Source organism: Lemur catta, chromosome 12, assembly GCF_020740605.2.
Source record: "Lemur catta isolate mLemCat1 chromosome 12, mLemCat1.pri, whole genome shotgun sequence".
Classification (NCBI taxonomy): domain Eukaryota; kingdom Metazoa; phylum Chordata; class Mammalia; order Primates; family Lemuridae; genus Lemur; species Lemur catta.
The window spans coordinates 83,443,645-83,460,010 of record NC_059139.1 but is presented as its reverse complement, the minus strand read 5'-3'; the positions used below and the strand labels follow the sequence as shown (position 1 = coordinate 83,460,010).

General features: G+C 34.4%; 1 protein-coding gene across 2 annotated transcripts in view; it reads right to left on the bottom strand.

Moving 5' to 3' along the window:
- Window positions 1-8,201: 8,201 nt before the first annotated feature.
- DMXL1 (Dmx like 1) overlaps window positions 8,202-16,366 on the bottom strand; it is a 153,085-nt gene continuing 144,920 nt past the window's right edge. For both annotated transcript variants that reach the window (XM_045566459.1, XM_045566460.1), the window contains 2 exons: window positions 12,125-12,342; window positions 8,202-10,313 (listed from right to left, as the gene is read on the bottom strand). In XM_045566459.1, the coding sequence (XP_045422415.1) occupies window positions 10,089-10,313; window positions 12,125-12,342 (443 nt within the window). In that variant the 3' untranslated portion in view covers window positions 8,202-10,088. The remainder of the gene's footprint in view (window positions 10,314-12,124; window positions 12,343-16,366) is intronic.

Here is a 16,366-nt window from a genome sequence, read left to right as displayed (position 1 = left end):
GAACATAAATAATTTATGGAAAGAGGGTGGACTATGGCAGACTTTAAATGGATACAAGTTCTTTGACACTTTTCTCCATAAGAGGCAGCATGTGTGGCCCCCTTTCTCTTGAATCTGGATGGGCTCTGTGACTTTGCTCACCCATGGAATATGATAGAAATTACACTGTGCAAGTTTCTAGTTTCTAGGTCCAACCTTACGAGACTGGCATCTTCAATTACCTGTCAGAACATTCATTCACAGAGCCCTAAACCATCAAGAAAGAAAAGTCTAGACCCTGTTGGAGAGAACATGTGGAAAGGTCCTGAAATTACATGGAGAAAAAAAGAGCCCCACCTGAGCCTAGACTTCCGGTCATGCCCATTAAGGCATTCCAGTAAATCTATCTTGGGCCCTCCAGACTAGCTATGCTGCCAGCTGAATATTATTGAGTGATCCCAGTCAATGCCTCAGTTCTTATGAGGACATCGGCCATATTGGATCAGGGCCCCATCCTGATGATCTCATTTAATCTTAATTACCTCTTTAAAAGTCTATCTTCAAATAGAGTTACATTGTGGGTTAGGGATTGAGCATATGAATTTGCTGGGGAACACAACTCAGTCCTTAACAGGCACTTTGGTAAAAAGTATTACAAATAATATCCTTTGTATTATAATCATCATATGGTTTACTTCCACTTATGCATAATCCCCACAAATCAGTTATTTTTTGCTTTAAGCAATTGTCTTTAAGAAATTAAAACAGGAGAAAAGGTTTTTTAAAAATATTTACCCTTTTATTTAGTAGTATATTTGGGACTCTTCATTTTTCTTCGGCCTGAAGAAATTCCTTTAGTATTTCAAAAGGGGGCATCATGGATCTGCTGGCAACAAATTCCCTCAGCTTCTTTTGTCTAAAAAGGGCTTTGTTTTTCCTTTGTTCATTTTTGAAGGATATTTTTGTTCCAAATAGATTTTTTTGTTGAACAGTTGTTTCCCCCCCACCCCAGTATTATTCCATTGTCTCCAGACTTCCATACTTTCTGAGAAAAAGTCTGGTGAGTTCTTGTTTTTCTTTGCATTATGTATTGTTTTTCTCTGCCTATACTTAGGATTTTCTTGTTACAATTGATTTTCAGCAATTTGATTATGATGTGCCTTGGTGGTGTTTGTGTTAATGCTATGAGTTTTTGAACTTCTTGTATCTATAGGTTTATAGTTTTCATCAAATTTGGAAAATTTTTAGGCTACTTTTCTTCAAATATTTTTTCCCCCTTGTTTTTACTCTCCTGGGATTCTAAGTATGTATGTCATACCACTTGATATTACAGCACCATTAACTGATCAATGTTCTTTTTTTCATTGTTGTATTTTTTTTTCTAGTTTTTTTTTTTTTTTTTTGAGAGGGAGTCTCACTCTGTTGCCCTGGCTAGAGTGCCATGGCATCAGCCTAGCTCACAGCAACCTCAAACTCCTGGGCTTAAGCAATCCTACTGCCTCAGCCTCCTGAGTAGCTGGGACTACAGGCATGTGCCACCATGCCCGGCTAATTTTTTTCTATATATTTTTAGCTGTCCAGATGGTTTCTTTCTATACTTAGTAGAGATGGGGGTCTCACTCTTGCTCAGGCTGGTCTCGAACTCCTGACCTCGAGTGATCCTCCCACCTCAGCCTCCCAGAGTGCTAGGATTACAGGTCTGAGCCACTGTGCCCGGCCCTAGTTTTGTTTTTTTTTTTTTTTTGCTCTCTTTGGTTTAACTTGGATAGCTTTGATCACCATGTCGTTAAAGTCTCTGATCTGTTCTTCCAAAGTTTTAATGTATTATTAAGCCCATCCAGTGAATTTTTATTTCAGATATTGTATTTTTCAGCTTTGTAAATTCAACGTACTGTTAACATCTTTTTAATGTTAATGGTTTCCTTTATTTCTTGTGCATATTTACAATAGCATGTTTTATAGCCCTTTTTTCCTAATTCCCTCAAGTCCATCATTTCTGTTTCTTTTTTATTATTTTTAATTGACACATAAGTGTACATATTTATGGTATATAATGTAATATTTTGATACATGTATACAATGCGTAATGATCAAATCAGGGTAATTAGCATATCCATCACTTCAAACATTTATTATTTCTTTGTATTGAGGACATTTAAAATCTGTTCTTCTAGCTATTTGAAAATATACAATAAATAGTGGTTAATTATAGTTACCCTTTCAGTGCTATAGGACACTAGAATTTATTTTTCTAATCTTGCTGTACTTTTGTATCCATTAACCAAGCTCAGGGTATCCCTTCTCCCCTCTACCTTTCCCTGCCCCTATTATTATACTCTTACCTTCTATGAGATAAACTTTTCTAGCTTCCACACATGAGGAAGAACAAGTGGTATTTATCTTTCTGTGCTTGGCTTATTTCACTTACCATAATTTTCTCCAAGCTAATCCATGTTGCCATGAATGACAGAATTTTGGGTTTTTTTTTAAAGGAGAAATAATATTCCATTGGATATATATACCACATTATCTTTATCCATTTGTCTCTTGATAGACACTTAGGTTGGTTCCATATCTTAGCTATGTAGCTATGTGAATAGTGCTACAATAAACATGGGAGTGCAGATGTCTTTGACATACTGATTTCCTTTCCCTTGGATTTATACCCAGTAGTGGGACTGCCAGATCATTTGGTAGTGCTGTTTTTAATTTTTTGAGGAGCCTCCATAAGTATTTTCCATAATGGCTATTCTAATTGACATTCTTACCAACAGTGGATAAGAGTTCCATTTTCTCCACATTCAGCCAGCATTTGTTATTCTTCATCTTATTGATACTAGACATTCTAACTTGGGTGAGATGATAACTCATTGTGGTTTTGATTTGCATTTCTCTGATGACTAGTGATGCTGAACATTTTTTCATATATCTGTTGGCCATTTGTATGTCTTCCTTTGAGAGAGGCCTATTCAGTTAGTTTACCCATTTTAAAATCAGATTATGTTTTTGCCATTGAGTTGTTTGAGGTACTTGTATATTCTGGATATTAGTCCCTTGCTGGATGAATAGTTTGTAAACATTTTCTCCCAATCTGTGGGTTGTCTCTTTTGTTGTTGTGTCCTTATCTGGTTTTCATATCATGATAATGCTAGCCCCATAAAATGAATTTGGAAGAATTCCCTCCTATTTAATTTTCCAAAAGAATTTGAGAAGAATTGATATTAATTCTTCTTTAAGTTTGGTAGAATTCCACAGTGAAGCCATTAAGTTCTGGGCTTGTCTTTGATGAAAGGCTTTTTATTATAGATTCAATCTCAATAATTATAATTGGTCTGTTCACATTTTCTCTTTTTTCTTGGTTCAATTTTTGTAGGTTGCATGTGTCAAGGATTTTATCCATTTCTGCTTGGTTTTCTAATTTGTTGGCATATAGTTGTTTATAATGGTCTCTAATGATCCTTTGTATTTCTGTAGTATCAGTTGTAACTATTCCTTTTTGCTTTTGATTTTATTTGAATCTTTTCTTCTTCTTCCTTTTTTTTGTTAGTGTACCTAGTTGCTTGTCAACTTTTTCTTTTCAAAAGGTAACTTTTTGTTTCACTGATATTTTGCATTTTTTAGTCTCAATTTTGTTGATTTCTTTTCTGATCTTTATTATTTCATTTCTTCTACTATTTTGGGTTTGGTTTCTTCCTGCTTTTCTAGTTCCTTGAGACATATCATTAGGTTATTTCAAATATTTCTACTTGTTAAAAAAAATTTAGGTGTTTATTGCTATAAATTTCCCTCTTAATATTGCTTTTGTTGTGTCCCATCAGTTTTGATATGTATGTTTCTGTTTTCAGGACATTTTTAAATGTCCTTAATTTCTTCATTGATTCTTTGATGATTCAGGAACATGTTTAATTTCCATGTATTTGTACACTTTTGAAAGTTCATCTTGTTATTGCTTTCTAGTTTTATTCCATTGTGATAAGAAAAGAAACTTGATATTATTTTCTTTTAAATTTGTTGAGACTTGTTTTGTGGCCTAACATGAGACCTAATCTGTAGAATGTTGCATGTGCTGATGAAAAAAATGTGTATTTTTCAGCTGTTGGGTGAAATGCTCTGTAAATGTCCATTAGTTCCATTTGGTCTAAAGTGTAGTTAAAATCCAATGTTTCTTTGTTCATTTTCTGTATAAACAGTCTGTCCAAATACTGAGAGTAGGATGAAGTCCCTACCTATTATTATATTGGAGTCTATCTTTCTTTTTATTTTATTGTTTATTTATTTTTCCCAGATCAAATGTGATCTATATTTATCTTTTATTTCAGCATATTATGGGGGTACAAATGTTTAGGTTACATATGTTGCCTTTGCCCCACCCAAGTCAGAGCTTCAAGCATGTCTACCCTCTAGACAGTGCCCACTGTACCCATTAGGTGTGAATATACCCATCTCCTCGTCCCCCCTCCCATCTGCCCAACATCTGATGAATGTTACTACTATACATGCACGTAAGTGTTGATCAGTTAATACCAATGTGATGGTGAGTACATGTGGTGCTTGTTTTTCCACTCTTGTGATATTTCACTTAGTAGAATGGGCTCCAGCTCCATCCAGGATAATACAAGAGGTGCTAGATCACCACTGTTTTTGTGGCTGAGTAGAACTCCATGGTATACATATAACACATTTTATCAATCCACTCATGTATTGATGGGCACTTGGGTTGATACCACATCTTTGCAATTGTGAATTGTGATGCTATAAACATTATAGTGCAGATGTCTTTTTTACAGAATGTCTTTTGTTCCTTGGGTAGATGCCCAATAATGGGATTGCTGGATCAAATGGTAGTTCTACTTGTAGCTCTTTGAGGTATCTCCATATTACTTTCCACAGAGGTTATACTAGTTTGCAGTCCCACCAGCAGAATACGAGAGCTCCTCTCTCTCTCTCTGCATCCATGCCAACATTTATTGTTTTGGGACTTTTTGATAAAGGCCATTTTCACTGGAGAGAAGTGATATCTCATTGTGGTTTTGATTTTCATTTCCCTGATGATTAGAGACGTTGAGCATTTTTTCGTATGTTTCTTGGCCATTAGTCTATCTTCTTTTGAAAAGTTTCTGTTCATGTCCTTTGCCCACTTTTTATAGGGTTGTTTGATTTTTTTCTTGCTGATTTCCTGAGTTCTATATAGATTCTAGTTATCAGCCCTTTATCAGATGCATAGTATGCAAATATTTTCTCCCATTCTGTAGGTTGTTTGCTTTTGTGGTAACTTTCCTTTGTTGTACAGAAGTGAATATGGCTGCAATTCCAGAAATAATGCTGAGTATGAATAGATTCCAAAGGATTTTAAAAGAAACTTACTTAACACATGTCCAAGGCCAATACACTGTACTGGTTGTGTTGTTACCTAGCTCACATCTATACATTGAATAGACTATCAATTGTCCATGAGTAAATCCACTGTGGAGGGAAATGTGTTGTCACACTAATTGTTTCCATCACCCATCTCTATTTGCCTTAGAGAGAACTTAAGAAAGTGTTCCTGTTCCAGGGAGCCTTGTGAAACAATGTGATCCTCTAACTCAGCATTAGCTCCCTGAATTATAGACCATATACATGCAGGAGACAACCAGTGGAAGGGAAAAGATTCTTCAAAAACTCAGAAACAGACTGAGCTTTAAAAATAACTGTACTAAAATCTACAGAAATTTCTAAAGCACTAAGAGGCACATTTAAATAATCTATGTTCAACTTTTTCTAACTACTCCAGAGGGTAACATTTTGGCCAGCATAGTGGCTCATGCTTGTAATCCCAGCACTTTGGGAAGTTGAGGTAGGAGGACTGCTGGAAGCCAGGAGTTTGAGAACAGCCTGTGAAACATAGTGAGACCTTGCCTTTAAAAAATAAAATAAAATAAAATAAAACAAAATAAAATAGCTGGTGGTGGTGGTGCATGTATGTAGTCCCAGCTAGAAAGGAGGCTAAGCCTGGAGGATTGCTTGAGGCCATGAGTCCAAGGTTATAGTGAGCTATGACCATGCCATTGCACTCTAGCATGGGCAACAAAGCAAAATCCTGTCTTTAAAAAAAAAGAAAGTGTTCCTGACACAAGACCTTTCACTCCACAGAGCAGCTCTCAAAGTCATTAAGTCATATTTGGTATAAATATAAAGCTTTTTACACACACTGAACAAAACTATCTTTGATATTACTTTACTAAGTGGGGTTTAAAATACTGAGTATAGAAAAATGTTATCCTGTTCTTCCCTTCCCCCATGTTAAAAGTTTTATGTATTTTTCCACACATTTTTGTTCATACATACATACAACACTAAAAATACCCCAAACAATATGGAACATTACACCTTTTACTTTTTAGTTTGTTTTTCTCATCAACTTCTTTTTAGGTCAATAGATACAAACTTAACATTCTTTTTAGCGGCGAGAGAATATTCTATTATATGGATGTACCATAATTTATTTCAACTATTTACCTGATTAACATTTAGATTTCCAGTTTTTTTTTTTTTTTTTTTTTTTTTAGCTCCAGATGTATCAACAAACATCTGTGCACCTACATTTTCATATTTCCATGCATGGGTATTTTTATTTTTATAGGATAATTTCTCAAAAGGCTGTTCACTGAAAAATAGGTGTATTCAATTTTAATACACACCCAGGTAACTTTGTAGCACTTTAGTTCTGTCAGCAATGTTTGTATGCCTATTTCCTTGCCTCTTCACCAAAATGGATGTTGTCACTATTTTGACCTCAAACCAATATGATGAAAAATGGTATTACATTGTTGCTTATAAAAAAAATTCCATTAATCATTAACGAGGATGAACATACTTTATGCTTGTTGAGTTTTTCAGTGCCCCGTTCTATGAATTGCTTATTCACAGCTTGACCATTTCTCCAATAACTTAAAGTTCTCTTTATATATAGGGACATTGACATGTTTTTTATCACTACACAAATATTTCTTCTAGTCCACTTGTTCTTTTAGCTTTGACTATAGTCCCCAGCCACACGAAATTTAAATTTTTTGTTACATGTGTCTGTTAAAAAGATCTTGGCTGGGCACAGTGGCTCACACCTGTAGTCCTAGCCCTCTGGGAGGCCAAGGTGGAAGGATTGCTCAAGGTCAGGAGTTCGAGACCAGCCTGAGCAAGAGCGAGATCCCGTCTCTACTAAAAATAGAAATAAATTATCTGGACAACTAAAAATATATAGAAAAAAATTAGCCGGGCATAGTGGCGCATGCCTGTGGTCCCAGCTATTCGGGAGGCTGAGGCAAAAGAATTGCTTGAGCCTGGGAGTTTGAGGTTGCTGTGAGCTAAGCTGATGTCATGGCACTCTAGCCCGGGCAACAAAGCGAGACTGTGTCTCAAAAAAAAAAAAATCTTCTTGTTTTAAAGATCATTTCTACCCTAAGATTATATAAGGCTTTTCTTTACATATATATCCTTGTATTGTGTTTCAGTTGTTGATAACAATGTGAGAAATTTCTGCAACTTTCTTCAAAAGAACCTTTTTTTTAAAAAGGAAGAATTTTGCAGCCACTTGGATGGAACTGCAGGCCATTATTCTAAGTGAAATAATTCAGGAACAGAAAAATACATATGGGGTATAATGTACACTATTCAGATGATGGATACAAAAGCTCAGACTTCACCACTGAACAATATATGCAGGTACTGGAACTCAACTTGTGCCCCCCTAATTCTATTAAAATAAATAAAAGGAAAAAAAAATGAAAAAGGAAAGGCAACAGCAAAGACAGAGCAAGAAAGAAGGATGGACATGACTGTTCCATGGTTCTAGTTAAGAAAAATTCTACACTTGAGAAAATAAAACTTGCTGTGCTGTGAATTTTTATAACACAAAGCCACATTCTCAGAAAAAGCACAATTTAAAAAATGTATTTTGATGTATCCACTCCCATTAATGTGGATGACGAAATTTTACACATATGTACATCATTTTATACTTATATACATATATCAACTATTTTTATTCCCACCTTTCTTGAATAATGCTTAACTATTAAGTTAAAAAGATTGAAGAAAAGGAAGAACAAGATTATTTGGGAAGTTATTCAGTCCTCCCTATTTTAACCAAATACAAATACAGAAATTCTCCATTTTAAAATGTCATATATTTTAAGTCAACTAAATTGGCACAAATATTACTTAAAACAATAGCATGCCAAAAAAAGGTCTCTGCATGATTATTTATTTAAAATATTATGACTCTGGATGTAAATACATACGGGCTTACATAATTTATGGTTATCCATATAAACCCTCAATTAAAATGCTTAATTGTTCATCTGTAATGCCTTTTGTTCTAATAAGCATAACGGTAAATTTTCTATCTCATTGAAATTGTTTAAAGCCTTCTGACTCTTGATTTGTGAAGAAATTACTGAAAAATAACTTAACTACATCAAACAATATTGTTTGCGATGCTGTCAGATTTCTCCATGGCAAAATAGTTACATGGTTATTGCACAATTCATAGGTACAGGTTATGTGCATATAAACTCTCTACATAATGACAGTGTTTTCACTGCAACTTGCTCAACACATTTAAAATTACTGAAGTACAATTTACAAAATCTTTAACAATATACTTTTAAAAGTATCCTGAGGATATTACAAAATTCATTTTACCAGCCCTTCATTTCTATGCTTTGACTCTTTTATTTCCAAGATAGTAGTTGTCCATATTCTATTCCATAAAAATGCTCTTATTTTATAGTTCCTATTAAACAAAATATATTTAAGTTAAAGAGTATATAATTGTCCCACAAACACTTAGTCCCATCTGCCTGCAGTCTTACTGGTTAAAATCAAGTATTTATCAAGTTTTCTATAATTCTGAATCAGAAAAGGTATAGCACAAAACAGACAGAGATAGGATTTAGCACATTTAAGTTAAAAGCATTGTGCATTCTTAATATTTTGGTCGTATTTTATAATAAAATAATATATTTTGGCAAAAATAATAAAATATAAGGTTTACTTTATTTACTATTAATGGTACTTCTGGAGGGTATTTTACATTTGTAAATACTATCTATTTAATTTGACTGTTTTCACATTTGTTTCTAAAAACACTGCTATAAGGTTTTCAGAACTTTGAGACTAAAAGCACCTAAAAATTAAGAAGATAAATAAAATTTAAGTAAAATGTTTGATGCTCAAAAATCCTTTGACAAAGTCACACACTTTTAAGTGTCTTACATATGCCAACACAGAATCTTTATTGCCTACTGAGACTTACTTGACTCAACATAATCTTAAAAATAATAATCTTGGAAGTCTTGAAATTTATTTGAAAATTAGGATGGGAATTCAAAAATGAAAAAAAAAAACAGTTGCAAAAACGAGTTGTTATTCTGGTGGCACTAGTTGTTATGGCACAAAACATATGAAAAGACTTATAGTTTTCACTTATACATATGCAAACTAGTTCAAATAAGATGCATAAGATATGTACATACACACACACACACACACAACTTGGGCTCCAGAGGGGAAACTGATAAAAACTACATGAGCCATTTGGCTCATTAATCACTGAAATCCCAATGACAGCTTTAATGAAGATGTTCATTATTTGTTTGATTTTTACCCAAATGTCAATCTATCATTAATTAAGAGAAGAATTTGAGAGGTATAAGTCTGCTAAAGAAAGTAAGAGAGCTGAGAATTAAGTGATGAGTGTTATGTGCAACTGCCTTTACAAAAAGGGTGTTTTTACTGTAAAAGAAATTCATGCAGAGATATCTGCAGAAGAGTTTATCAACAATAAGAAAACAAAACTCCTTTAACACTATGACATACTCAGTATAACATACTATAAATACGTATTATAACAGTATTACCTATACATTCTACTTTAGGCAATGTAATCTAATTCTGAATGACCTTGTTCATTTTTAAGGCATCAGTGCATCAAGGGTAAAGCTCCATAAAATAAATAGAAAAACAAGAAAGCATTAGCTTATTTGTGGCAGAGAGGGTGATCACTGTACAATGTATCTGTTGGCCACTTTCATGTAGGTAATAAATTATACATCTTGTTTGTGAAAATGTTACAGCATAAATTTCACATCATTTTTCAACACTTCATTTAAGGGGCTAAACTGATCTGGCAGTATTCTCATTTTCATTGTTCCATCAGCTCCACAAGAGAAAATGTGATTTGCTGGCCCTGTTTCAATTTGCATCACTCCTGTTCCAATATTCCTAAAAATGGACTGACGAGCATGTTCATTGATAAAAGTGTGGAGAAGACCAAAGGTAGAGAGACTCCAAATCTGAAACATACGAAGAACAAAATGAAAATTAGGGTTGATAATTACCTTAAGAATATAAATGAAAATTTTAGGCCTGCCTTCCTGTGCAGATAAGGAATTTTCAAAACAAAGATGGAGAAAAATCTGTGTAGGCCTAGGATTGTAACACCTAAATTCTGTATAGGGCATTGCAATTTATCAATTGCTTTAATATTATTAAATACTTAAAAATCCATCCAGTGAGACAGTAAGAGAGAAAACTTAGGTACAAGGAGGTTAAGTGTACAATGCTACAGAAACTTGTGATATCACAGGGATTACAATCACGGTTTCCTATCTCTCAGTAGAGGTTCTGCTATGTAGTTATACAGTGGGGTAATCTCTTCTCTATAATATTGAATGCTCACCAGAGGATCAGAACAGCTAAAAATACACCTAGAGCCCCTCAGAGCAGGCAAAACTATGTTTTAATTACAAGACACAACGATTGAAATTTCAGGATATTTAATTTACTAAGATTTTGTATTTTTAGCCCTTATCAAAATAAATGTGTCTGCTTCTAAAGCAAACTATAAACATCTTCACTGATGTGAAGGACCCAAATGCCTTCAGGACATCCATTTTAAGTTTAAGGAAACCAATTTATTTCCTGATTTTATTCAGATCACTAAAAAAACCCAAAAATAAACCTTTCTTTCTCTAAGAAAATTCATTAATTCATACTCCCCTGGACACAAATTTGTTAAATTATGGCCTCTGAATACATTATATATTTTCAAATCTTTTTTTACTTGATTAAACAATAAACTTCAGAGTCAAGAGTACAAACTAAAGAACTCATCTAAAACTATGACTTATTCTAAACTGAAGGCAATCCAAACCAGAAACTAGTTTCAAACTAAAAGAAAATAATTCCATTGGTATATACATTTGATTTTAAGAAAAGCCTTTTTGAAAATCCTACAATTTTAGTGGGTTTTTTTTTTTTTTGGCTTAGAATTAAGAAAACAATTTGCTGGTTATAACAAAGTCCATCTTATTGCACTAAATATGCTTACTAGTGCTTAAATTAATGAATTCTAGGAAACTAAACCCCTCAAGTATAGGGTTGTTGATCATTAAAACAATTTAGGGACTGGTCTAAACTGACTTACCCATTTCCAAATAGGGCCAAAGAACCTTCCAACAAAATCACTAGGTATGTGTTATAACAATGCAGATTCCTGAGTCTTGGATTTATTAACTGAGTATTTCTTGCGTGGGACCCAACAGTTTGAATTTTTAATAAGCTATTTAATGTTTTTTTAACAAGCTGTTTATTTACATTTTAAACAACCTCTCTAAGTTTTAAACACAAGGGAGTTTGAAAAAGATTGTTATAGGAAGGCTCATCTGGGTACATTCAGAATTCTTAAATTAAGCACTGAGTGGTTGGGTACTGATGTTACATATGAAAAAATGTGAAATAATGTGGGATAAAAGAAAATGTCAGTACATTTCTCAGCATCTGAAAATTAAATTTGGTAAATTATATAACTCCGAACATGGAGTCAAGACTAATTCTAATGTCTGAAATATGTTTATATCCATGGAAAATTTAGTTTTTCAACATGAATTAAGCATGTTTAAAAACAACTGAAAAACATAAAATTTTCAATTTAAATATTATTCCATCCATCAAAAGATTAAATAGCATTTAGCACTGTTAACTAGAAAGAAGTTAATGTTACTATTAAATTTAAATAGACTAGTGTCATCAATATGATTAAAGACTTAAGGTTTCTGATGATTTCTTTTCATTCTGTAGATACTGTGGCATCAACTGTGTTTACCTTTATATTGCCTTCAGCAGATCCTGTAACAAAGTACTCTTCAGTTGGATCAATAGCAATGGCTTTAACGGGAGAATCATGGCTCTGGAAAAGCTGCCTCTGTTGTCGTTGACGAAGGTCAAATACACATGTAAAACCTTTTCTGCCACCTGATATCAGCAGCTGATGTTTTGGAGCATATGCTAAAACTGTGGCTCCACTATCGTGGCAGGTAAAAGCTAAAAGTTAAAAAACAAAACAATCATTTAACAATAAAACAAAAAGACTTGTGGCTTTTGGCCAAGATGAAATAATAGACCAGACTTGCTCTCCTGCCTGAAACAATTAAAACATCAAATGAAATATAAGAAACAGGGCCGAACTTGGTGGCTCAAGCCTGTAATCCTAGGACCCTGGGAGGCCAAGGAGGGAGGATTGATCACTTGAGCTCAGGAGTTCAAGACCAGGCTGAGCAAGGGCGAGACCCGTCTCTCCTGAAAACAGAAAATATTAGCTGGGTGTGGTGGTGTGCACCTGTAGTGTTAGCTACTCAGGAGGCTGAGGCAAGAGGATCCCGTAAGCCCAGGAGTTTGAATGAGCGATGATGATGTCACTGCATTCTAGCTGGGGTGACAGAGTAACACTCTGTCTCCAAAAAAAAAAAAGAAAGAGAAGAGAAACAATGGACATCAGGCAAGGAAAAAGAATGATCTCTGATAGATGGGAAACAAACTGGGTGAGTCATACAAGTGCCCTAGCTTATTGCCTAGAGAGAGTTTTCTGGCCATGCCACAAGGAGGGGAACCCAAGTTGACCTGGGTTCCATACCAGTCACAGTGCAAAACTTCCTGATTCACAAGGCATTGGCTAGAGGATTCAGAGGGTTTGCCTAAGCAGTGGGACAAAATCATTCCTAGACCAAATGTTGCTTTGTCCTGTTTAACAAAGGCCCCCCCAAATCCAAATATTTTCAAGGAATTTAGCTTTGTTCCAGAACAAACCTCAAGAATATTTACAGAATACAAAAATAATCAGCACCTAAGAAGGTAAAATTCACAATGCCTGGCCTCTAATAATAAATTACAAGGAATGCAAAGAAGCAGGAAAATATAACCCATAAGGAAAAGAAAAATCTATCAATTGAAACTAACCCAGAAACGATACAGATGATAGAATTAGTACATAAGAAAATCAAGTCATTCTAACTGTACTTCATACGTTCAAGAAGCTGGGTGAAAGACTGAGCAATTAAGTAGAGATATGAAAGATACAAATCAAAATTTTAGAGATTAAAAACTACAATGTTCAAGATGAAAAGTAAACTGGGTGGGAGTAACAGCAGATTAAACATTGAAAAGATTAGTGATTTTGAAGACACAGCAATAAAATATCAGTAATATAAAAATAGAATTATTATTTTTCCTTAAGAAAGTCCAGTCTAACAAATTTCAGGGGAAAAAACTCTGTATACAGCTCAAAGCGAATATGGAATAATGAAGAGTGAAGATTCTGGAGTTTGACTGCCTAGGTTTAAATCTTGTCTGGGTTTAAATGTGTACCTTAGGTGAATTATGTACCTAAGTCTCAGTTTCATCATTTGTAAAACAGGAGACAATAGCACCTACCTAATAGGGTTGTTAGGATTAAGAGAGTTAATATATGCAAACCATATACAGTACATGGCAAATACTAAGTATTCAATAAAATTCATCTTCACATGAGCACATGACTCTAAATAAAACTAATTATAGAGAAGGGATTTTTGAATTTTTCCATTACTTTGAGATGTAACTGTCTCAGAGTAAAATGCATAAATTTTTAGTGTACATCCTGATGAACTGTGACAAATGAATACATCTGTGTAATCATCACTAACAACAAGATATAGAATATTTTTATCATCCCAGAAGGTTCCTTCATGTCTTTTCGTAGTCAAGCCTCCTCACCAACAAAGAAAATTACATAAATACACCAGTTTTCTGTTGGATATCTGTGTTGTTTCCAGTTTTTGGCTACTATTTAAAACATTCTTGGATACCTCATTTCTCTCATGGATCATGCTTTTGGTGCTCTATCTAAAAACTCATCACCAAACTCAAGAGATCTAGATTTTCTCTTGTGTTTCCTTCTAGAAGTTTTATCATTTTGCATTTTACATGTAAATTTAAGATCCATTTCGAGTTAATTTTTTGTGAAAGGTGAGGTCTGTATTTAGGTTCATTTTTTTACTTTTTTTCTTGAGAGAGTCTTTCTCTGTTGCCCTGGGAGGAGTACAGTGGCATCACTGTAATCACTGTAGCTTACCACAACCTGAAACTCCTGGGCTCAAGTGATCCTCTTGCCTCAGCCTCTGGAGTAGCTGGGACTATGGGCACATGCCACGACGCGTGGCTCATTTTTCTATTTTTAGTAGAGACGGGTCTTGCTGTTACTCAGGCTGGTCTCCAACTCCTGAGCTCAAGCAATCCTCCCGCCTTCGCCTCCCAGAGTGCTAAGGTTACAAGAGTGAACCATCACACCTGGCCTTACAGGTTTTTTTATTTTTTTAGAGATGGGGTCTTGCTTTGTTGCCCAGGCTGGAGTAAGGTGGCACAATCAGCTGACTACAACCTCAAACTCCTGGGTTCAAGTGATCCTCTTGAGTGGCTGAGACTAAAGGTACATGCTACCACACCAGGCTAATTTTTCTATTATTTGAAGAGATGGGGTCTTGCTATGTTGCTCAGGCTGGTCTTGAAATCCTGGCCTGAAAAGATCCCCCCACTTCAATCTTCCAAAGTGCTAAGATTACAGGCATGAGCCACCATGACCAGCCTTTTTTTTTACATGTTGATATTCAATTGTTCTGGCACTATTTGTTGAAAAGACTATCCTCTCTCCAATCTGTGCCTTTATCAAAGATCAGTCTACTATATATGTGTCAGTTTATTACTCTCTATTCTGTTCCATGATCTATGTGTCCACTCTTAAGCCAGTACCACAATGTCTTGATTACTGTAGCTTTATAGTAAGTCCTGAAATCAGGTAGTGTGAAACCCCCAAGTTTGTTTTCTTCAGTATTTCGTTGAATATTCTAGGTCCTTTGTCTTTCCATATAAATTTTAGATCAGTTTGCTGATATCTACAGAATAGCACACTGGGATTTTGATTGGGATTATGCCGAATCTATAAAGTTAGAAGAAACTGACATCTTAATAATATATTGAGTCTTCTAATCTTTGAACATGAGTATCTTTCCATTTATTTAAATTTTCTTCAATTTCTTTCATCATTTTTATAGTTTTCTAAATAGAGACCCTATACATATTTTGTTAGATTTATGCCTTAGTATTTCATTATTTTGGGCACTATTCAAAATGGTAATTTTTTAAAAAATTTCAAATTGCAATTGTTCATTGTTGGTACATCAGAAAGCAACTAAATTTAGTATATAGCTGACCCTTGAACATCTCTGGTTTGAAATACATGGGTCCACTTATACATGGATTTTTTTTAAATAAATATGTTGGAAAATTTTTTGGAGATTTGCAACAATTTGAAAAAACTTGCAGATGAAACACATAGCCTAGAAGTATCAAAAAAAATTAAGAAAAAGCTGTGACATGAATGCATAAAATATATGTAGATATTATTTTACCATTTACTATCATAAAAGATACACAAATCTATGATAAAATAAAAAGTTAAAATTTGTCAAAACCCACACACACAAATACTTACAGACCGTATGTACATGGGGCTATTCAAGGTTGAGAGAAATGTAAACAAATGTCAAGATGCAGTATGAAATCATTTTAGGTAGAGTTAACTGCATAAAATTAACTGCAGTACATACTGTACTACTGTAATAATTCTGTAGCCACCTCCTTTTGCTATTCAGGTGAGCTCAAGTGTTGCAAGTATGTGCTTAAAATGTTCTGTGACACTAATCATCTCCATGTGAGCAGTTTATCTCTCCAATAAATTGTGTAACACAGTAAAAAAGGATTGTTCAAGGTTTTCAAGTATTTTTCATTGTGTTTAGTGAAATACCATGAACCTTGAATAACACCATGAGACCCATATGAAGTGCCACTAGTGATGGTGAAAGTGCACCCAAGATGCAAAGAAAAGTCATGACATTATACAAGAAAAAGTTGAATAGCTTGATATGTACCAGAGACTAAGGTCTGAAGCTGTGGCTGTCTGAATTTCAGATAGACAATTCATCTTGTAAACAGACAGCATAAACTTATAGCATCAATAAATACAGTACAGTACTGT